General features: G+C 36.7%; 1 protein-coding gene, 1 long non-coding RNA gene and 2 other non-coding genes across 8 annotated transcripts; 3 read left to right on the top strand and 1 right to left on the bottom strand.

Moving 5' to 3' along the window:
- The first annotated feature begins 3,584 nt into the window (after positions 1-3,584).
- On the top strand, positions 3,585-5,447 carry LOC143698950 (uncharacterized). Of its 2 annotated transcripts, XR_013187898.1 has the most exons (3): positions 3,585-3,793; positions 3,895-4,627; positions 5,173-5,447. It is a non-coding gene; the product is annotated as an uncharacterized LOC143698950 (long non-coding RNA). The 2 variants fall into 2 exon arrangements; XR_013187892.1 differs by having other exon boundaries at positions 3,585-4,627.
- Positions 3,645-3,774, top strand: LOC143704802 (small nucleolar RNA SNORA17). The gene has a single exon (XR_013191748.1). It is a non-coding gene; the product is annotated as a small nucleolar RNA SNORA17 (small nucleolar RNA).
- LOC143704791 (small nucleolar RNA SNORA17) lies at positions 4,670-4,805 on the top strand. The gene has a single exon (XR_013191737.1). It is a non-coding gene; the product is annotated as a small nucleolar RNA SNORA17 (small nucleolar RNA).
- A 3,791-nt stretch (positions 5,448-9,238) lies between the features above and the next one.
- dipk1b (divergent protein kinase domain 1B) lies at positions 9,239-22,028 on the bottom strand. 4 transcript variants are annotated; one of them, XR_013187881.1, is made up of 9 exons: positions 21,813-22,028; positions 20,481-20,590; positions 20,018-20,183; positions 19,879-19,930; positions 15,590-15,724; positions 14,557-14,664; positions 13,763-13,936; positions 10,262-12,317; positions 9,239-9,551 (listed from the first exon to the last, which is right to left on the bottom strand). XR_013187881.1 is itself a non-coding variant. In XM_077194240.1 (8 exons), the coding sequence occupies exons 4-8, from the start codon at positions 19,909-19,911 to the stop codon at positions 11,505-11,507; spliced, it is 1,263 nt and encodes a 420-aa protein (XP_077050355.1). In that variant the 5' UTR covers positions 19,912-19,930; positions 20,018-20,183; positions 20,481-20,626; positions 21,813-22,025; the 3' UTR covers positions 9,239-11,504. The 4 variants fall into 4 exon arrangements, 2 of the variants coding, with proteins under 2 accessions (XP_077050355.1, XP_077050354.1); XM_077194240.1 differs by having other exon boundaries at positions 9,239-12,317; positions 20,481-20,626; positions 21,813-22,025; XR_013187865.1 differs by lacking the exons at positions 19,879-19,930; positions 20,018-20,183; positions 20,481-20,590; positions 21,813-22,028 and adding an exon at positions 18,289-18,827.
- Positions 22,029-22,471: the final 443 nt, after the last annotated feature.

Here is a 22,471-nt window from a genome sequence, read left to right as displayed (position 1 = left end):
GTGCGGTGTTTTACAAGCTGTGCTTATTTACGTAAATGTAAGTTTGCGAATTACTTTCAGCGGGTCGAGTTTTTGAAAGAAATTAATTCATTTTAACCATCCGATAAGGTCGGTCTTGCAAAGTTTGTTACCACTCATAAGTTAAATGTGAGTACTTTAAAATATGTACGGACAGTCCCAGTTTTTGGTGTTCTGTTCCCGTTTTACAGCTCGTTCAAAACAGCCCGACCAACATACAGCAGCCTGCTGGTTATAGGAGCAATCGTGTAGTGATTATTTTCACCAACAGATGGCGCTGCGAGCTATGATGACTCTACTTGGTTATAAATGTACATACATTAAAATAAATATATATATATATATATATATATATAAACTTTGCAGAATTTACGATGCTGAAGACCGTTGAAACGCGTCATCACAGTCTTTGAAAAGTATAATATAAAAGAATAACAAAAGAAACACCTTTATCACTTTCAAGGTAGTAACATACTATTGATAAAGTTAGTATATCAATTTGTTGAATTAAAGTAATACTGTTTGTATGTGCTTTATAACAGGGCCTCAACAGGTTGGGGGATTGTTTTCCACAATTTTAAACATCCCCAAAAGTGCCACAGTCACAACGCAGTCATTTCCACACATCTTGTGTGTGTGTGTGTGTGTGTGTGTGTGTAATTGTTTAATATATATATATATATATATATTTTATATATATAAACAATTACACTTGCAGCCTAAAATGCAAAATAACAAGCCAAATTAAGGATAGTAAAAGTAATTTTCAAGCACAAATGTAACAAAACATTTGAAGTTAAAAAAGTTGTAATTCTAGGCTATACAAACAGCTTATGAAAATGAAAATATTAAATACAATTGTAAACTGTTTTATTTTATGTTTTTGTCGTAATTTTTTTATAATACAGGTATTGTTTTGAACTGGTATTTGGTTACTATTAACTGTTTTATATTGTGTGAGTTTTAATTTAAATCTCTTAAGGGTGCGGTGAGTTGTATTAACCCTAAAACACGCAATGTGACTCACGAGATACATCGTTTTTATTGTCTTTTTTGGGGCATAAGAACGATTTTTTCATCAAATCCTTTTATCACTTATGACTGCCTGGTCTGTCTTGAGTATGCTGGTCACATAATTTGCTTCAAATTTTTTGTGATCAATTAGTCAGCCTGACCTAAATCCAACATGGCTGCCAGTGGTGCAGAACATTCAGATTTTGAGATAAGTAAATATATATTAAACTTACTTTTCTTCTGAAAAAAAAAAAGAATATTGCTAACATTAATTGTGAACATTGTCTTAAAGTGCTGAAGGAGAAAATTAAGTAATATGTTGTTTATGTTGTTATTTAGCACGTTTTGAAATGTATGTAACTCCTGAGACACGTTGCCTGTTTAGGGTATAAAAAGGGATTAAACTAAATCTATTAAAAATGCACTATTCAAACTTAAATTATTGTAATTCAAGAATGCTTTGGAATATAGACCTAAGTTTGGTCTTGTTTTAAAGAAAACAGTCAGCAGATTATTGTTGAAGTGAAAGCACTTCAAAAAAATTAAAGTATGAAAAAGTTATGGAAGTTTAAACTTACATTAAATCAAATATACTGTACTTAATTTTTTTTTTTTAAATATGTATTTTACTAAATATTTTTAATTATAAAATCAAAGCCATATATCTAACCAAGTTGTGTTCCAAATTTGAAGTTCATGTCACAAAAATTGAAGTTCCCATGAGATTTTGTTTAGGCATAATACTAAAAATAGCCACCGGGTGACTTACATTCCATTGAATTTAATTGTATGCATTCTGCCATAACAAATTAATACATTTATGTCCAAATATCACTTCTGTCACAAAATATGGAACCTTGAGACTCAGACCTTTCTGACAATATGTGTTTTGTCAAGATTAGAAAAGGTTTTGATCTCAAATTATGAAACATGACGATGCCCCAAAGGGGAGGAGCCTGATAAAAGAATTTAGAGTACCGTGTCTATGGTAACACAACGTCCAATTTCAAAACGGGTTCCACAGGCTGAATCTTGAGTTCATAAGCTTTCGAATTATATATTTCTCAACATAAGATCAGGTGAAGTATGGGATATAGTTGTTTTAAACATGCAGTGGCAGTAACAGTTAACATTGGTCCTTTTTTATAATCAGGCAAGGTGTCTCAGGAGACACAACTCATAAAATCCAAAATATATCAAATTTTTAAAAAATTATTTTGGATATGTTTAATTTAAGTCCAGATGATATAAAAAATGACATGACATTATTTTTTGATTAGCATTTTCCACTCTTGCCTGTTTAAGGGTTAAAACCAGACCAAAAATCCTAATAATCAAACTAATTCATAATAATTATTAATGCTAATAATAATATAGGGAACCCACAACAATTAAAAAACAAAAATATTTAATTAATAGATAATAACAAATGAGATTTCAGTAATATTTGACAACTCAACTACAACTCAAATGGTAATTTAAATGTCAATTTCTGAAATGAAAATACACGTTCTGACTTCTCTAACCGTTATCATTACTGAAATGCTTGAAACATATACTTGTGCTTTTAAAATACCGTTCAATAAGACCCCCATCCTTTTGTTTTACCTTTTTGGAGAGGAATTCAAGCATTAATTCGTGGCTCTGTGTAAATCCGCCTTTAATGTCCCAGCAGGCTGCCATACTTCTTACTATAAATATCTTTAGCCACTCCTCTAGACTCACTGGTTCTTTTTTCCTTCTGCAATGAAGGTGAGAACATCTACATATTGTCTACATATATCTTGATTTCAAGAAGCAAAATAATTTGCGCGTTAGATTTTTATTATGTAGATATGCATTTTGTGTTATTTATTATATTGTAAAAGATCTTTACTGTACATTAGATCTTGTCCATTAGAATACTTAGTATAGTAAGGGTAATGAATGTGGCGTCATAAAAAGATGTATGTAATAGTATGTATAATGCGTTAATTAATCACATAAAATATGGTCTATTGGTATATGCAATGTTTACAGACATAACTCACCTTCCTGCTTAAAACTGGCTGAAACCGCCCACATGTTGCATGCAAATACTTTAGCTTGTAGAATAATACAAAAACGTTTATCTACAGTGCAAAATCCTGGATTCTGCTGTAAAAATCTTATAATGTAACCGTGCTATGCCTGTGCTATCATGTTTTAGTCAGAGCCGTCGGCTCTGGTTTTAGTACTTGAGTTATTTTTATTCTTGGACACAGCAGCGACGCAGCGCGTGTTTTAGTTGCGTGCTCGTGTCGGTAGGGGGCGTGAGCGCGCAAGACACGTGATTTCAACTCAAAGTGACACTCACTGCTGTCAATCACAGTGCAAAGTACTTTAACCACTCTGAACACTTTATATTTATTTATTTATTAAACTGTATATGCAGCTACTTATATTTTTCTAATTAAAACAAGTATTTTACATAATATATTAATAACGTACAACTGCATTATAAATGCATACAAATATATCTAAAGCATATAATTCTGTACAAATCAGATTAAATATATATTTTTTTAAATTCTAGTCCATCAGTGTGTATATCTTGTATAAGTGTGTGTGTGTTGTGTGTTTGTTATCTGGGTTTTGCCCTATGAGACGTAACTCTGGCTGTGATGCCACTGTTGTGCCAAAAGTGGGCAGAAAGAAACTGGCTTGTGATCGACCCTGCTGTCCTGCATGGTGGACCTGGGGCTTGGAACGAGGCCGGATAACCCAACCCAGACCTCTGTGTGTGTTAGTGCCCATTAGTCTTAAGTCTGTTAGTTAGTCTGTTAAACTCTTTCTAAATACTCTATTATCCCCTTAAATTGTTTTTGTATTGGAATATTCTAGATCATAACTGTGCTTCATGAACTCAAGACAGACACGGAATGGATGAAGAAGGGGAGCTGCATTTTATATGGGTTGTGACTTAAAGTGCCCCTATTATGCTTTTTCCAATATTGCAGTTGTGACCAATCCCAACAGACTGGGCCGTCTGACTAATCAGAGCAGAGTAGACCAATCACAACAGACTGGGCCCTCTGACCAATCAGAGCAGAGTAGACCAATCACAACAGACTGGGCCATCCGACCAATCAGAGCAGAGTAGACCAATCCCAACAGACTGGGCCGTCCGACCAATCAGAGCAGAGTAGACTAATCCCAACAGACTGGGCCATCCGACCAATCAGAGCAGAGTAGACCAATCACAACAGACTGGGCCATCTGACCAATCAGAGTAGACCAATCCCAACAGACTGGGCCGCCCAATCAATCAGAGCAGAGTAGACCAATCACAAGAGACTGAACCATCTGACCAATCAGAGCAGAGCAGGCTCCCAGAAAGGAGGGGTTTAGAGAGACTGGGTCATTTATTAAACAGTTTCAGAAATTGTGAGAAAAAATGTGATGCTGCAATGTATGTTAGCAGAAAAGTAAAAAAAAAATGTTTACCTTGAATGCATGTAAATCTATTGTAGGAGCCTCCAAAACAAAATTAGGAACGTTTAAAATAGCATAACAGGGGCACTTTAACACAATACCCTGAACAGACGTCAAAGGTCGACTGCAGAAAGCTGGACAAGTAAGTTTTCCTCCTCCAGTAAACACACACACACAGAGGTTTTTTGCTCCTCGAGGCGTTGCAGCACAGCTAGACGTGCCGTGTCTGTGTCATGAGGCAGCATAGAGCAGAAGGGCGCCATAAATTACTTTTTACACATAATTCCACAATGCAAAGAATGAGTGCCAGCCCTTACAAACCAGCATGAGTCCCTGTTTCAAGGGGGATTTTAATCCTGGTTTAGTTGGTCATAAAATGATCTTAAAGACCTGACAAACAGTTTGAATAATAGACCAATCTCTAATCTTTTCCATTTACAAAAAAACTTTGCATGACTGTCATGCTGTTATCTGCAATAGGTGTAGTTTTTAATTAATTCTAAATCAGATAATCAGCTATTTTTAATTTAATTAAAAGTTGTCAAAAAGAAATCAGTAGAGCAACAACAACAAAGTCTCAGGATTCCTTCTGAAGAAACCGTATGATTTTGTGTGAAGTGTGTTGTGATTTTACTTTCTCAGAAATGGATCTTTGCTTCAATCTTTATTTTGCTTTAATAATTTCAGAAACATGACAAACCAAAATGTCTACTGTGTGCCACATGTATCTGACTCAACTGAAGTCGTTGATCTCCAGCTGCTCTTTGGGCCAGCTGAACAAGATCACATGACCATCACCCACAACATACTTCATTCTGATTGGCTTTTTTAATGAGCCATAAATTGTACAGTTGTTTTCACTCAAATAATAATCCAGTGTCAGTTTATTTATTTTGAAAGCTGTCATAACAGAGATAATCCACAGTGAACTGGTCATCACAAAATAAATCACGTCAATCAAATGTCTTTTTTCTCCATAATTGATCATGAAAAAAGTAAAAGTTTGGGGTCATGAAGATTTAAAAAAAAAAAATTCTGTAAGGATGCATTAAATTGATCAATGGGAAGCATTGTTTTAAAACATTCTATTTCAAATAGATGCTGTTCTTGCAAACTTTCTATTCATCAGTGTATAGATCTGAACGATTGCTAAGATTGTTTCTTGAGCTGCAAATCATCATATTAGAATGAGTTCTGAAGGATCATGTGACACTGAAGACTGGAGTAATGATGCTGAAAATTCAGCTTTGCGCAGTAGCGTGTTCACATTTTAAATATGATATGCTTTAATTACATTCACAATTATGCTAAGTAAAATATGCTATAATTAATATCTGCACCTAGAGTTTATTATTACTGATAACTATTGATAAATAATAAAACAAGTCTAAACTTTAGACTAAAGTCTTCTGATGTGATAATTCTTTTGCCATAATGATTTCCATTACACGAGAGTAGATGTTAAAACTTCATGCTGATTTGTACTCTGCTTTCGCCAAGATAAGCATCAACTAAGACGTAGCTTTATAGTAACCTATGCTTCTCCATCCATTTACGCTTCTTTCCATATGGTGATGTGAATCTCCTTCTGTCTGGTGTTAATAGCTCCTGTTTATTTTGCGCGTCAGCACACACAACGGCTGCAACCACAGTGCGGTCTCCCCATGACAACCGTCTGGATTGAGCTGAGTAGGGGACATCTCTAGGGTCTTCAAGTGGGCACCTTCCATCCTCAGTGTTTCGTCGACTAGACCACGACACCTCAAGAGGGCTCGACAGTGACTCTGGCGTCCTAGAGTCACCCCCCTCCGTCCCCCACTCAACTCAGCCCAGCTTACTGACCTTTACATCCTTCCTACTGCTAAGGTTGCTCCTTCCTCGTAGGTCACATGTGACCTAACCACAATCTCTCACAATCTCTCCGCAACCCAACCATACGCGCCAACCCGTTTGACTAAGGCTGTCGAGCCCCACTGCCGACGTTAAAGCAGGTCAGTGGCAACGGTTCCGTATGGCATACTACCAAAACACAATATCTGTCCAAACACCAATCCTCATTCACGCAAAATACACAGGAACGTAATAACTGTAATTACTATGCAAACTATACAAATAAACCAACAGACTCTTAAAGTTTTTCAAGAATTCTACAAAACCGTAGCGTGGCGGCCTGTACACAGCCAGCCAGAATCTTTCCGTCTCAACCACAGCCAGTTGTTGCTCCTTTCTGCTGCTTCAGATAAGTTCTTTACGTGCGACGCAACTCTTGGCCACTGAATCCGACGTCTCTGAGGAACCGGGTTGTGGAGTGTGCCACAAATCCTCGACAACCCACTTCTCACTGGATAAACCCGCACTCTCCATCCTCGCTGTTCTGCTTCAGATGCCAGCTGAGCATACCGCAGTTTTTTCCTCTCATAAGCCTCATCTACCGCATCCTCCCATGACACTGTTAACTCTATCAGTTGAACAATGCGTGCTGATCCAGACCACAAAACAATATCTGGTCAGAGGTTAGTGGTGGCAATCTCAAGTGGAAAAATAAGCCGTTGATCAAGATCAGCCAGCATTTTCCAGTCCCTAGCAGCTTCCAGTTGTCCTGGGCGAGAATTGGTTTAAATACCTTTTCTTGGTGGTTGCTCGCCTGGGCAGAGGCATATTGTCTTCTGTGTGCAACGTTTTGCTAGAACAGGTGGCAACTTATTGGTCATGTTACGCTTGTCTTCCAATGCTAAAGCCAAACATCGGAGTACTTGGCGCCAAGTAAACCGACCTTGGCTAAGAGCCACCTCACATCTTGCAAAATGTGCCTTAATGTGGCAGGTGATGAACACAAAGGACAAGAGGGATCCTCTCCTATCCAGAAGTTTAGGTTCTGTGGTGATGGGAGAACATCATATGTTGACCTGATACGGAAACTGATCCTACTCTCTTCCATTGAACAATTTGAATAATATGGATTTCTGTCTATATATGTAATAACATTTTGCAAAAGAAAACCTAAAAAAGGTAAATTATAGATACAGTAAGATAGAAACTCACCTGTTCACCGCTTATTTTCCTCAGCTGTAGGCAAAGGCAAGCACTCGTTTCAAATCAGTGCTTCTCCCGGGAGACTAGCACTAAATTAACCCCCTATCTTAGCGCCATCTACTGTTTTAGAACGGGAAGTTGCTCAAATGCATTTGTGAGAAAATCTGCCTGGACGCATTTGTGAAAAAATCTGCCTGGACGCATTTGTGAGAAAATCTGCCTGGACACATTTGTGAGAAAATCGAGCCGAGAGATCTCATAAAAAGCCAAGTGTCTCACAATCAAAACAGACAGATATGCATTTGTATGCACTAGATTTGGTATTTTTTCAAAGGTTACATGCAATTTGTAGGATGGTTTGTATTTATTTGTGAAATATTGTCTAGGCTCATTTATTTATATTTGCAAAACACAATACATATTTGTTACTCCACTGCATTTTCGCACAAATTGACCTTTGTACTTGAACATTGCTTTCTGTTTGTTTTTAAGTCGAGTTCTCCTTTGCAAAGCAGTTTGAGTTTGTTTGTGAGTTGATTTTTCCTTTGCAAAGCAGATCGAGTTTGTTTGCAAAATGCTGTATTTGGTTGTTTAATTATGGCACATAATTCGCTCCATAGAGAGAGCGAGAGACCTTGCTTGGTGTGCGTCTCATGACAGAGAGTCAGGCACTGAAATCAGGCACCGAAATTTTCGTTCTTATTCGGTCTTGTCAGGCATGTGCACACATAGACATCAAAAGGGGCTTGAGCACCTGCCCTTTTTATTCCTGGAGAAAAAGTGCCCTTTTTTCTGGGGTGCTTTTTTTTTTTTTTGAAAAATAATATATATTCCTGTTTGCGCACAGCTAATATATATATATATATATATATATATATATATATATATATATATGCCCCTTTTTTACAATTGAGCCCCTGCCCTTGAGGAACTCTCTGCACGTCCCTGGGTCTGGTTACTACCGTTTACGTCGGAACCGGTTCCCTATTGGCACCGCGTTTCGGTACCCAACCCTACTCTGTACACTCTGTACAGAACTCCATTAGGCCCTGGAGATGATGAAGCCCTTGCCTTTCTCACAGCCTACTCTATCTCTTTCCACTTAGGTGCACAGACCTCCATTTGGTATTCTGGTGGATTGATAGGTGGGATGTCTGACGGAATTGACATAGGCTTATGCCTTTTTGCATCTGTATGCGTTTCCTCCAAATATCTCTCTAGCTCAACCCTAGATACTTTTAAAGTGCCATTCTTCTCACTGGTGAATAACTTCTTTACGAATTTGAATGGGTCTTTATAGAAATTAGCCGTCGCACGCTCCTTTTTGTAGCGTTTCCGTAGGCGCTCAGCTCTGTGTAATGTTGCAAGGTTATCTTTTATTGCCTTTTGTAAGAGATTGAGAAATAGTTAATGAAATATATAAATAAATTAATAAATAGCTTGTTTGAGGTTTGTTTTGAGTTTTCAGTCTTTGTCAGTCCAGCATGTGTGAATTTACATGTTTTGGTCCTGTTAGTAACGCATCCCTTTAAAGTTGAGGTTTTGGGAGGCCTCCTTGACTAATATATATGCAGATTCCTTGTTTCTTTCTAAAGGTCAGGTAAAAGGATATGTGCATTTGGGTTTCACCTCCAAGAGCTGTACTTTTTGTCCCAGTGCTTAAAACAAAAACAAAAACAAACAAAAAACAACATATCTAATAAAACACATGTACGCACAATTTGAGTTTCAAACATTTACTAATCATTGATTAATAGTTGAACAGAATGATGAAGGTAAAATAAATACGTATTTAAGAGCCTGAACAAGGCCAGATGCTAATTGTGCTGCTCTCCATACAGAGACACAGAATAAAATAAGAAACATGACTTAATAGTACATAAAATCACTTCATTCAACAACATGAAAAGCCTGGCACACACTAGAAGACATAAGCTTGTTGTCCTTTCAAAATCAACTCTCGCTTAGGTTCAGTTGGTGTGTTAAGGACGAAATTTCAGGATTGTTCCCACAAAGTCAGGGAAGAGATTGATCTTGAAATTAAAAAGAAGAAAACAGTTTTTAAATGTGCGCTTGGTCACATGATTCTGAATGTAAATACTCAGAGAGATGTAATTCCTGCTGGTTATCCGTGAAATGTGCACGTTGAGTATTAATGAGATGCGAGATGTTTCTAAAAGTGGCTACTGTGAGTCAAGTAGATGTGTTTACAGTATGCATACGCACTTTCAGGTTTATATGCAAATATGTTTTGCAGACCTGCACATACAGCCACTAGACAGTGATTCCTCAAACTGTACTTTGTTCAACACCAAATTGTTTAATGTTAAAGGGATAGTTCACCAAAAATGAAAATGCTGTCATCATTTACTCGCCCTCAAGTTGTTCCAAACCTGTGTGAGTTTCTTTGGTCTGTTACACACAAAAGAAGATATTTTAAAGAATTTTGGCAATCAAACAGTTGATGGACCCATTGACTTCCAAAGTAGGAAAAAAATACTATGGAAAGTCAATGGCAAATGTCAACTGTCTGGTTACCAACATTATTTAAAATATCCTTGTTTGTGTTTAACAGAACAGAGAAACTCAGGTTTCTACAGGTTTGAAACAACATGAGGGTGAGATGAGAAAAGGATGACAAAATGTTTATTTTTGGGTAAACAATCGCTTTAATAGTAATAATTTTCCAAACATATTCATACATAGACCCACATGACCTGAGAAACACAGTAAGTAATCTCACCGTTCAAGCGTAGCAAATCCCATCATAAATGCTTCAGACCGCTCGGAAAACGAATATCCTTCCTGTAAAACTACAACATAAGATAAAGCATCCTCCTAGAAACAAACACACACACACACACACACCATACACTCTGTAAAAAGACATATATAACCTTTACTCATTCCTTTACTTGTACTCATTCCAGTGTTGACGTCTTGGTTGAGTTGCAGGTTTTGGCGTAGAGTCCTGACTTAAAAGGAAGGGTGCTTCCAAACATTGCTAAAGATCCTTCTTGTTCCATGTTTAAAGTCAAAACATGTGTGGATGTAGTTTACAAGAAGCAACTCACAAAAACTGTTGCAACCAAAAGTTGCGTGTCTTGCTCAAGGGTATTACAGTTGTAGAGCAAGACTGTCCTCTTGCAAACTCTTTTCTTGGGTTACTACTTAATGGAATCAACCTTTTATAGCTGTGCTTGCAGCCCCAATCCTTTTAACCAAAAGTAAATCGAGTAGGACCTAGGGTTTGGGAAGGGGTTTTGTAAGAAGGTTTTTGGGAAGGTCATTTGGGAAGGGGTTTTGCATGGTCAAAGAAAGTCCCCCAGTTGTCTTTGTTCCTAATTAGACTCTTAACTTAACCTTGAAAATTTCGGCCAAAGGAAAGAGACAGTTCCAATAGTTTTTCTATAGCTTTAAAGGGGTTTCAGATGAATCAAATAAAATGAAACCTAGTAAATTAGAGGAAAGGGATGTAGAGCTAGACCAATCTCTCAAAAACAAGCCTTTCCTAGGTTTACTTCTATTTGAAATTGATCCTACTATTATTGTGCTTGCAGCTCAGATCCTTAACCAAAAGTTGACCAAGCAGGATTCAAAGTATAATTTGGGAAGGTGTAGCACAATCAAATGTCCTCCAATTGTTTTTGCTCCTAACTGGACAGTCTTACTTCACCGTAGAACTTTTGGGCAAAGGTGAACAAAAAAGTCTCCAAAGGCATTCTATAGGATTAAAGGATCTTCAATTGATTTGCCTGAAGAAAATAGTAGGTGGGGATGTACTGTATGCCCTTTCTGAGCATACACTATATTCTCTCTCAAAGTCGATTGATGTTTGACAGATTTTAAGTCCGTAGTAGCTGGCAGAGTTCAGCTATTCTGTTGGCCCCTTCAGAGGCTGCTGTGCTGACTCCACTTTCGCTCTCAGGAAGTCTCCAATTCTCCTGCTCTTCGTTGCCTTTCTATTGATCATCCCTATGTTGGTCTCAAGAGTACTTGGTATCCGAGATCTTCTTCCACAGTAGTGTTTTGAGGTTGTTCAGAACAAGGGAATGATGCACCTCCATCTGCGAGGCAAGCCCGCTGAGAGTCACACAGGTGCGTAGCTGTTTCTCCAGGTCCTCCCTCAGGTCTGATGGTGCTCCGAAGAGTAGGAAGTCTTGCAGTAGTGCGCACACCTTGGCCAAGTTGGGCTGCACCACCTCCACATTGCACTGCCTTGCCAATCGGTCGCACGTCGCAGTACAATCTCGCCCGTATGTGCAGTCGGCATTTGCCTCACAAGTTCTCCCTCGCAGGAACCCCTTGACGGTTGCCTCGGATGCTACGCTCTGAAGGTCAGCCATTTTGAAGTCATAATTTGCATTGTAGCCAACCCTTCTTGGGCTTGCATCACATATGTAGAAGCTTCCGTAAACGCCATGAAACACCTCCTCCACGAACTCTAGTAGACCGATGGTTATTCGAGCCCTGCGGGGCCACGCGGGAGCGAGCCACTGGTTTAGAGCGACACCCAGCGCCTCAGGAAATACTGGCTGCAGCCAGTCAGGCACCTCCAGCCTGAAGAGGGCGCTGTGTGCCACGTGTTCGGTCACGTAAAGGTCTCCGCAGAAGCCCAGCAGGTGAGGAGCATGTTCTTTATCCTGCAGTGCCACCATCAAAACAAATTCATTGATCTGAAGCAAAGCCCACACGGATTTTGCCTCTGCTAATGAAACTTTGCCATCACCGTTGACATCAGCTAGAGAAATCACACGGGTTACGAGGGTGCCAAGAGACGATTGCTCTCCAACACTGTCCTGTGAAGGAATGAGAGAAGGAGAAAGGGGAAAAATTAGGAGCAGGGGAAGTATTCGTTCTAGAGAGCTTTTTATTGGAGAAAATCTTTATATGCATTTATGTACAAGATCATTTATAAAAATTGTGTTTCACTGGGAAAAAAGGCCTAAATTTGCCAATTTGGGTGTACACGGACAAACAGATTAGCTACCGACTTCGGTACCAAGTCGGTAATGAAATTTTTAAAATGTGAAGAAACCAGCATTTCCCTCAAGAATTTTAAGAGCTGTTGAATGGATTGTTAAGCACCTCTGATTGGCCATTGCGTTCACACACTCAAAATATATGTCTCTGATTGGCTACAATGATAAACGCTTCAAAAACATGTCTTCACCAAGCACTTACACGGATACACATGGGGCGTTTGAAAGCAGGTGTATATCAACGGATCCCTAATATTTCCACTGATAGACAGATTCGCCTGCTTTCAAACGCTCCCTGGTTTATCTGTGCGTTTGCTCGGTAAAGACATGTTTTTAAAGCGTTGTTTATTGATTGTAGCCAATCACAGACATATATGTTGAGCATGTAAACACAATGGCCAACCAGAGACATATGCTGAGCGCGTGAACACAATGGCCAATCAGAGGCATTTAAGAATCCGTTCAACAGCGCTCAAAATGCTAGAGGCAAATGCTAGTATCGTCACATTTTTAAAATTTCAGCACCAACACTAGCCTCAACATTAACAGATATGGACTAAAAGCCACAAAACTTTAATTTTTATTTCATGAGATGTTAAAATTACAGTCTTTATCAAGTGCACGTGTATGCGTGTATACTGCAGTGTGCATGGCCATTTACAGCATTTGTGTGGGTTCTGTAAGTGTGTGTGTTTGTTGTTCTCCCCTGTGACACTGAAAGTGAGTGTATTGTTCTGGCTGTGACCTTTTCAAGCTCCTTCAGTTATTTTTGGCTTCTCTTCCCTGTTACCCCACACCCTCCCCTGCTCTCTCTCCATTTTCACCATTCTACAGGAGAATGAGGAACAGCCGAAAGCTTAGAGAGGCTTAGACTGTCTTTAGCTCAGTTTCTGCTTTGCTCTGCAGCAGGACATGAACATCTCAAATGTCAGTCACAATTAGGGCTGGGTGATACAGCAAATATTCCTTATATTCCTGATCATTTGAATGCTGATTTCATTTAATCAACATTAAAAATCATGGAATTAAATGTTAAACTTAAAATTGACAAAGATGGCATTAAAGATGACAGTGTGGTGCCTACATGCCTGCACCACAACAATTCAAGCTCAAGTTGAAGACGTCAAGTTCTAGAATTTAAGGAAAGGCACTTTAAAACTCTATGAGCATAAAACTGGTTTCTTTGTCAACTGCAGGTCTGGTTTACTGTGATATTTGCTTTTAATGTGAAAAATTTACAATAAAGGAGTGGATGAAGAGACCTTGAGGAAGGAATGCAGCATCGCTCTGAATTCATCCATGGACGTTCCGCGGGTGGGTTTATCATAGAGGTTGTCATGCAGTAGTGGAGCGTCTGGACCCGTTTCTCCTCTCATGCTCTCTTCAATACCACACTTCACCAACAAGGCTTTCTCCTTCCACACAGCACTGTACACCTGCATCACACACATATATATATTAACAGGTACGTATGTGAAGGATATAAATGCCTATTTAGGACCATCATTTATTTTTTTTATATTGTGACCAAAAGTTATGTAAAGGAAAATCATTAAAATAAATTTATTTTTAATAAATAAATAATGCATTAAAACATAATATAGTACATATAGTAACATACTGCAGTACTAAGAATAATGCAAATAAAAAAGGTAAATATGAAGTAAAATATTTTGGGAGGAAAATGCAAAACCTAATGCAAAATATAATTTATTTTTTCTTGTTTCTTTTTTTCCCCCATTAAAATGTGACCTAAACATATTTTTGTAAGAATCATCCATAATTGTATTTAAAGGCATATTTAGGACCATCGTTTAAAAAAAAAAATCACATTGTGATAAAAAAATTAAAGAAAAAATAAATTATTAATAATAAAGATTTCAATAAATCAAAACAAATAAATTCATTTAAAAATGTAAAAATGATGCATTATATCAATGAGAATCTGGGAGGGAAATTTCCTTTTTTGTATTGAAAATAAATGTGATGCAAAAAAACAAATGAAATGATCATTTCAAATTTATTTTCTTTAAGAATCATCCATGCCTGCGTTTACCTGGTGTGTTGGTGACGTTGAAAGACAGTGTTGAAAAGACAGCGTTTTCTCCTCACAGAGAGACTTACACACTGACCCGGAGATGATGCCTCTGCGGTAATGATCACACTAAAACACACACACAGGAAAAGGACAGGCATTAACCAAAAATGCTACATACGTTAAATACTATATCTTGCCATCTTTTCTTGATTTAACAGCCTTGTAACCAGCCACTGGAGGACAAACCTGCTAGTTAGAGGACAGACGGATCATGATGTTATGATGAATTGGTGCTTGGGTAGATAATGACCCACAAATGCACAGATCACTCTAAAGGCAGTGTATTACTTCTCCTTCTCATCTGCGCTCTCTCTTCCTTCTCGCTTTCATTTCTGATATCAATGAAAGCGGCTGTCAGCACGCATGTTGCAAAACAAGAGTTTCCTTTCCTTTCTCTGGGCCTCGCAAAGAGTCTAAACTATAACCATGACACACAGATATGTACAGACGTATATGCTAACATCACTTTGAAAGGCACTGAAAGGACTGGCAAATTCGTTTGATACAAGACACTGAGTAGATGAGATAATTTTTTTGGTGAACTATCCTTTTAAGAAAGAATATGTGAATAGTTTACATCCTGTAGCTGAATATAGAATTTGTGATTAAACTCAATCACACAGCATAATTAGTCTACTGTTACAATAAAACTGAGAATACTTAAATGTGGTTTCTATAACAGCATAACTATGAACTGCCAACTCTCTCGCTTCCTCCTTTTAATTTTCCAGTTTCAGCAGTTACTGTATGTGCAATGACAAATACTTAAGGGCAAAACAGGATAAATATAACCCATCTGTGTGTGTGTACTGTATGAGATCGCACTGAGGTGTTTGTCAATCATCCTGAATCATCATAAGACTCTCACTCTCTGTCTTAAGTGGCAAATTCTCTGTATTCTACGTTGATTCCACCTAAGTGGCAGGGAATGGCACTCGTGGGAAGAGATGTCCAGCTCAACTTATGCATTATGGAGGATGCAGTGACTTACGATGAGCATGGTACAGACGTGTCCTCTGCAGAGCTCTGAATAAGAGGAATACTGCATGTAAATCACCCAGCTGGCCACCAGAATCCCAAACCACGCCACCAACAGGTACTTGACCTTTACTGCAGGTAAGCGGGACTGAAAGAAACATAAATATACACTATATTTCAATATTTCACATGACATATATAAGTTCTTGTTTACATTACATTTTTAATTCGATCTCATTTCCAATTTCATACGTGGAAATAAATTGGATTAAATATCAGAATTTTTCAATGTGCAGTGTAAAAATCATAATTATTATAATATCAATCTTAACTCAACATTTGACGTACTTTGACTATATATCATACAATAATTTATAACCATTTCTTTCTTTCCTTACAATAAATATATTAAGTAGTACACAAAGGTAAAATAATTTTTTTTAAATAAGCTAAATGTAATATTTAAAATGATTTTTTTTAAAATGATTTAAAATGTAATATTTATTGATCTACATAATGAATCTTAATTCAACTATTGTCAATTTTATGATATACAGGCAAATTATTTAGAATAATTTATTTACACAATAACAAGACTAATATTACAGAAAAATGTGCATATAAAAATATGTTAAAAATATGTAAAAATATAGATGCAAAATGTAATATTAATTTAAATGTCATTTTTTTAAATGCATTTCAAATTAAAATTTAATATTGATGTGCATTATGTCTTAAATGTTCTGCTTTGAACAGTGAAATGAAGACTGGAAGTCCTAATTTTTGTATTTCATATTAGAAAAAAATATATTAAATTACATTATGATGAATATGCCTGGGTGGAATGTTTTATGCAGGATTTGTGCCACATTTAAAAGGTCAATTGAAAAACTTCTTTGATTTGAGCAGAAAATCAGGGCAAGTTGGCTTGCGATGGAACCGTAACTTTGCTACTTTGAGAGAGAAAGCAACAGAGAAAGATTTGAATGTTCATTAGCATGTGTCCTAACAAGATTAAACATCTTCTCTTGGACAGTTTTCAGGTGAAAAAGGGCACTGAATGCCGAAGGCAGCAACTGTTCTCTGTCCTCGAGTGGGAAAGCGAGTGTGTGTGACTCTGTGTGAAAACACACATATCTGATTACTGGCCGTTGATAAAGACAAGTGTTATTTACACCTAAATTTCCTCTGTGTGTGTGTTCTCTGAAAACAAAACCTGAACAAGCAATCAAAAAAATTCAGTTTTTAGAATACATTCGTGTCATCTGAACATTGAAAAACAAACATTATGTGATACACATAACAACATTGCAATTTAAAATGACATGCAAATACAACTAATGGGGCTTTAAAGCCTCAAAAAGCATGTAAAAACACCATTCAATTATCAAAAAAAGAGGTCATATGATTACAATCATGATAAATTTCACCCTGTCTCTTCCTGACACGTTCATTAGTATTCACTAAAGTAGAGATGTCGTATGCATGAATGATTCATTCTTTTGAGTCAAATCTTTTCAATGAATCTATTGATCCCAATACAAGCCTGAGTGATTTGTTCACAAATTGACAACAGACGCCCGCATTGAGATAGCCACAAGTTTGGTTTAAAAGAATACAAAGACATTTTTATCTGTCTTAGGTTATAACTTATGAAAAAAAATAGGGCAGAGCAGACAATTGACAAAGATGAAACTTTCTAGAGCGCCTGCATTTGCGCGCGTTATCAAATGGAGTATACTTTGTTAGCATACACTAGTGTATGCGTAAAAAACTAAGTATACTTTGGGCTTAAGAATTAGGGTTTAGTTTAGGGTTAGTTGCATGTAAGTATGCATAATTTATAGTTATTACTACAGTGACTACATGTAACAAGGGCATTGTTAAATAAAGTGTTACCAAATTAAATAGTCTGTTCCTTATACATGGCTTCAGAAGACTTGGAATATAGCATACAAGTCATCAACATCACTTTTATATTTTATTAAGCTTTTGCATCATTCTTGAAGCCTGAAAGCCTCAGTTCCCATTGTGTGTTTTCACTAACATAATGTTTTGATATGAACGTATGTTTTGATGTTTACATGTTGCCTTTAGCACATCTGCTGTTTCATTAATACGTGTGCAAAATATATATAATTTTATGCATATAAAAATGCATACTTTATTTTTTACAGTATGTATGTATGTATATACATATATATATGACACTGTGAGTTTAGATTTAGCAGAAAAGCCTAAAATAGGTTATTTACGTACATGGTGTCACAAAATGTCACAAAATGTTTCTGGGCGGAACATTTTTAAAAGCTAACAGAAATTGACTTTCAAAATTAAACCTGCCATGAGAAATGTCAAAATATTTATTTGGCAAAAAGGGTAAAAATGTTTAATAGCTAACAGAAATTGACTTTTTAAAATGAAACCTGCCATGAGATATGTTTACAAGAGTAAAAATTCTAACTATCCCTTATAGTTAAGGGTTCCCCTTATCATAGTGCTGAATGACTTCCATTTTTATGTCTCATGGTATTTATTTACACAGTATTCGTGGTAATGCAATGCCCAGGAAAAATATTACCTTGGTGCCATACTCAAAAAATATGGTGATATACCATGGTACTTTTGTGTTACTTTGTTATTTCAATATCTTTAAAAGATTTCCGTAGGGAAATTATTCCCAAACATCGTCATTCGAGTGAAGAAAGTTACCTGTAAACCCTTAGATAAGGGGCAGAAGAGCACAAGGTGCACCAGCCTGCGTAAACTCCTCGGCATCTTCACAGTAACACTAATGATGCGCAGCACAATTACAGATTCCTCTCCAAACACGCCGTCACTTTCTCATCTCATTTTCTCCTTTTCAGACGACACGCCAGCGGTGTTCTCCGGCACAATAAAGAGCAAATATAATCATTTGCTCTTATTATATAGCCCTGTGCTTTCGTTTCAAGATGCAATTGGCCGTGCGATGGAGAAACATCCCATGCTGGTGGTGCTCAACTCAAGGGCACGCGTGCGCACACGTATCCATTTGCACGCGCTGCATCCAGAGACGCGCGAGCTCCAGGCATCATCCTTACGCGACGAGATACGACACGGCCAAAGATGCTTTATTAACTAGCTCTGACATTTGCAAGATATTTAGACAGATGTTTGATTCTCCTTAAGATCAGCGCGAATCGTGTGGAAGAGACGGTGTGAGAATGAGAATCACTGACGATCAGCTGGAGATTCGGCCTCTCTGTGACTCCACAAAGCGCCTTAAAGGGGAAGAGACCCTGATTTACACTACCGACAGAAAACAAAAAATACTGTCCCTTTAAATACGAATGATTACAATAGAATATAAATACGACAAACATCTCTTTAAATGCGAAAAAATACATTTACTTCGATTAAAAATACATTTAATGTCGTTTTTATTTAAATAAAAAGACAATATAGCCTTCTATGCCACAGATTTGACCACAGACAATAGGATATAATTAAGAGAAATATCCCTTTAAATGTGAAATTTAGAATAGAAAATTATAATAAAATATATAAAAAATTAGATTTTTTTATAATAGTTTAAAATATTTTAAAATATCGGTTTTAAAATATCTTTAATTTCGCTTTATTTTATTAATTAAAAGACAGTATAAGAATGACCCTTAAATTTGACAAAAAAGAAAAATGATATTGCAAGGATATTAAAACCATGCATGAGGCTTAATAGAAAGACATTTAAATAATCAACAATATTAGAACAGGAATAAATAGGGAATCCCTTTAATAGAATAGAATAGAATAGAATAGAATGAAATAGAATAGAACAGAAAAAGATAAATCTATCATGAAAATCAGCTTTGTTTTTTGGACATTAGTAGGCCTACATATAGTCTAAAATTAATTGAAGTGTCAAATGCATTTTTGAATAATAATTCTAGAACATTTATGAATAATAGAAAATGAAACACTTTTTAGATTTTAGTTATTATCAGTTAGATATATTATTTAGAATATCAAGCTATATCAGCGTACTTAAACATTCTTAAAGGTACATGGCCATAGCGGTTAAAAAAACTGCATTTATTTTGCAGAAGAAACATTTTTTTTTTTTTGTACTTTGACAAAGCCAAACAGACGAATATGGCTGTATGCATGGTTCTTTCTCATAACAAAAAAAAGAGAGATTTAATTACCCTATTGCTCATTAAACATTCATAGGCTTAAGAGATATAACCAGTTTAGATGAGAAGGATCTCAAGCTGACTGAAGATGTTACTGTAGCTATCCATTAATAGACAAGGTACTTACTTGAATATAAATTCCAGTGCAACAGCGACCCATAATGAAATGAGAAATGACCCTGCACAAGATAATGCTTTTTACAATGAACTCGGTTAGAGAGTTACATAATATGGCAATGTAACTGTTAAAACAATACCTTACTCACCCGCTGAGTATAAAAATCCCTCAGTTCTCTCCAAAAAGCCAAACATTGGTTCTTGTTTTATTACAAGCTCTGTCGCATTCTCTTTTTGCCAGCAGTCCCTCCTTCCCCGAAGGTTTGAGATTTAGCTGCTCCGTGTCAACCTTTCTTGCATGTTGTGAAAACTAACCTATGCCACTCCCACAACATAAATGTGTCAAAGTAGCCGGAGCAACTTTTCTCTATTTACGGATATGACGAGACACAAACAGGTGAGTGACGTATGAATGCAATTTCCTGCGAAAACCATCCCGCGTATCCCCATATAAACACTTACAGAAGGCTTACCATCAGGGATAGACAAAAACAAGACTGATTGATTATGTATATTGAATATATTGTTCATTATATTTTGTTCATTTTGAACGAAAAAGTTACATACCTTTAAAGTAGCTATGCATGTGTATAAAATGTGCAGGCCACTTACAGGTTGTTGTTGTTGTTGATTGTCTCCCACTGGTTGTCCTTGTCTTATGTCAAGCCTTCACATTCCATCTACAGTTAGGCTTGTACTCGCAGAGGTTTCATCTTGCATTCCTATTGCACAACCAGTGTGCAAAAAGAGTACATTCACTGCAATGCAAATATAGTTAAAGGTGTGAGTGCATGCTCACAGTGTGCTTAGTTCTTATGTGACTTGCAATTTATGTTACGGACAACAGAGGGCGGTAAGGGTCCATGGAAAATTGTGCTAAAATGAATCAGAAACAATAAGGAATGCACAGGAAATTTTCCATATCTACATAATAAAACAACTCATCTTGCTAAATTTCTGGATAACCTCCATTATATAAAAGGTCACCGTGCCTCATCAGTGTGGCAACATCTATAGGAACAAAGTTTAGCTCAAAATTGTCACCGTAGCTGGTGATGACATGATGTGCTCCCTTGAACCATTACTCTCTGACGTCAGGATAGGAAGCAGAAGCTCTTCTGTGATTGGCTGTTTAGCTCAGCTGAGAAAATGTCGATTTTTTTTTTTAGTGTTTTGGTGACATCAGAAGACAACTCTTTCCATGTATTGATCGATAATAAATATAAAGATTGTGGTCACTTTTAAGTGACTGAGAATGTGTTTTGGAGGCAACAATTTTCATATTGACATAGCCTAATCATATACCACATATTTTACACATTGATGCAGTTATTGAAACTAAAGTAATGGCACAAAAGGACGAAATAGCCTTTGTCCGGGAATAAACACACACATTGGCGCAGAGCTGTGTGGTCAGGTCACATTTAAACAGCTAAATGACTCTGTGACCACATGTAGCCTACTGAAGATCTGCTGGATCAGATTACACACCCTGATTAATCATTTAATCTTGTTAAATGCAACTCCTTGCTTTCATCGGTAATCTGGCTGTTCACTTCTCAACACTTGGCATCATGATTTTTCCTACCAGCATTCTAAAATGACAAGATAGCCTACTACATTTTATGGTAAATAGCTTTGCAACATCACATTTTGCAAATCAAACTGTAGCCTAGGCTATATGGCAGGGTTGATGTACTAAAAACATCAATGACACTAACATAACAGTGTGTCTGGTCTATTGAATAACGCGTTTTTATTTTAGTGCACAGGAAGGAGACATTTTTAATATTCACCGGATTTTTTTCTCTATTTTTTATTAAATATAATTTTTTATTATTTAAACAGCCTATAAAATGAACCACAAAGATTTAGAGGAAAAAGTATGCACAGCATGACACCGTTTCCAATAGTACTTTACATAATCAAATCAGATGTAAATACTTTAGTTCGGTGGGGTCCGTGTTCAAGACTTGTCCCAGTAACTGGATCGTCCAGTTAACAGTGCTGGCCATTTTCATAAAACACTGCACATCCTCAACTGTTCCAGAACGTTCCATTGAGGTATTGAACACACTCAAAATGTTGCCACAATCTAATATGTTGAGTAAACTGTAGTTTGCAACAAACACACAGGAAAGGGAAATACAAGCAACCAGTACCCGGAAACACACACATGGGAGGGATTCAAACTTACAGTAGGCTCTTTTGTGCAAAAAGAAACAGAGCGTAGGGAAGTCCGAATCCTTTGAAAGAATCGGTTCGGTTCAGTGAAATGGTTCAAAGAAAAAGGTTAACTGGTTCGATCAATTCAACCAAATCACTACCCAGTAGCCTAGCGTTCTAGCTATTTGTTTAGAAGCCCAAAATAATATTTTTTATACTAGCAATGTGTCGTGAACATATTTAAATATTTTTTAATTCTTTTTTGACACAATAATAACTTAATAATCATTCAACTACAACAATAAATAATTGCATTATTATTATTAGCCTACATTGCAGTTAAACATAATTTTTGTCAGTGTCATAAAATATGTCTTAAAAGTGTTAAAATATTTTTTTATGCAAAACTATGTATTATTGCTTATTTTTAATAGTGT

The sequence above is a fragment of the Siphateles boraxobius genome, unplaced genomic scaffold (assembly GCF_051911475.1).
Source record: "Siphateles boraxobius isolate OS27281-9 unplaced genomic scaffold, OSU_SipBor_1 11, whole genome shotgun sequence".
NCBI classification, from domain to species: domain Eukaryota; kingdom Metazoa; phylum Chordata; class Actinopteri; order Cypriniformes; family Leuciscidae; genus Siphateles; species Siphateles boraxobius.
Note: the sequence above shows the minus strand (reverse complement) of the source record. Positions and strands in the feature narration are given on the sequence as shown.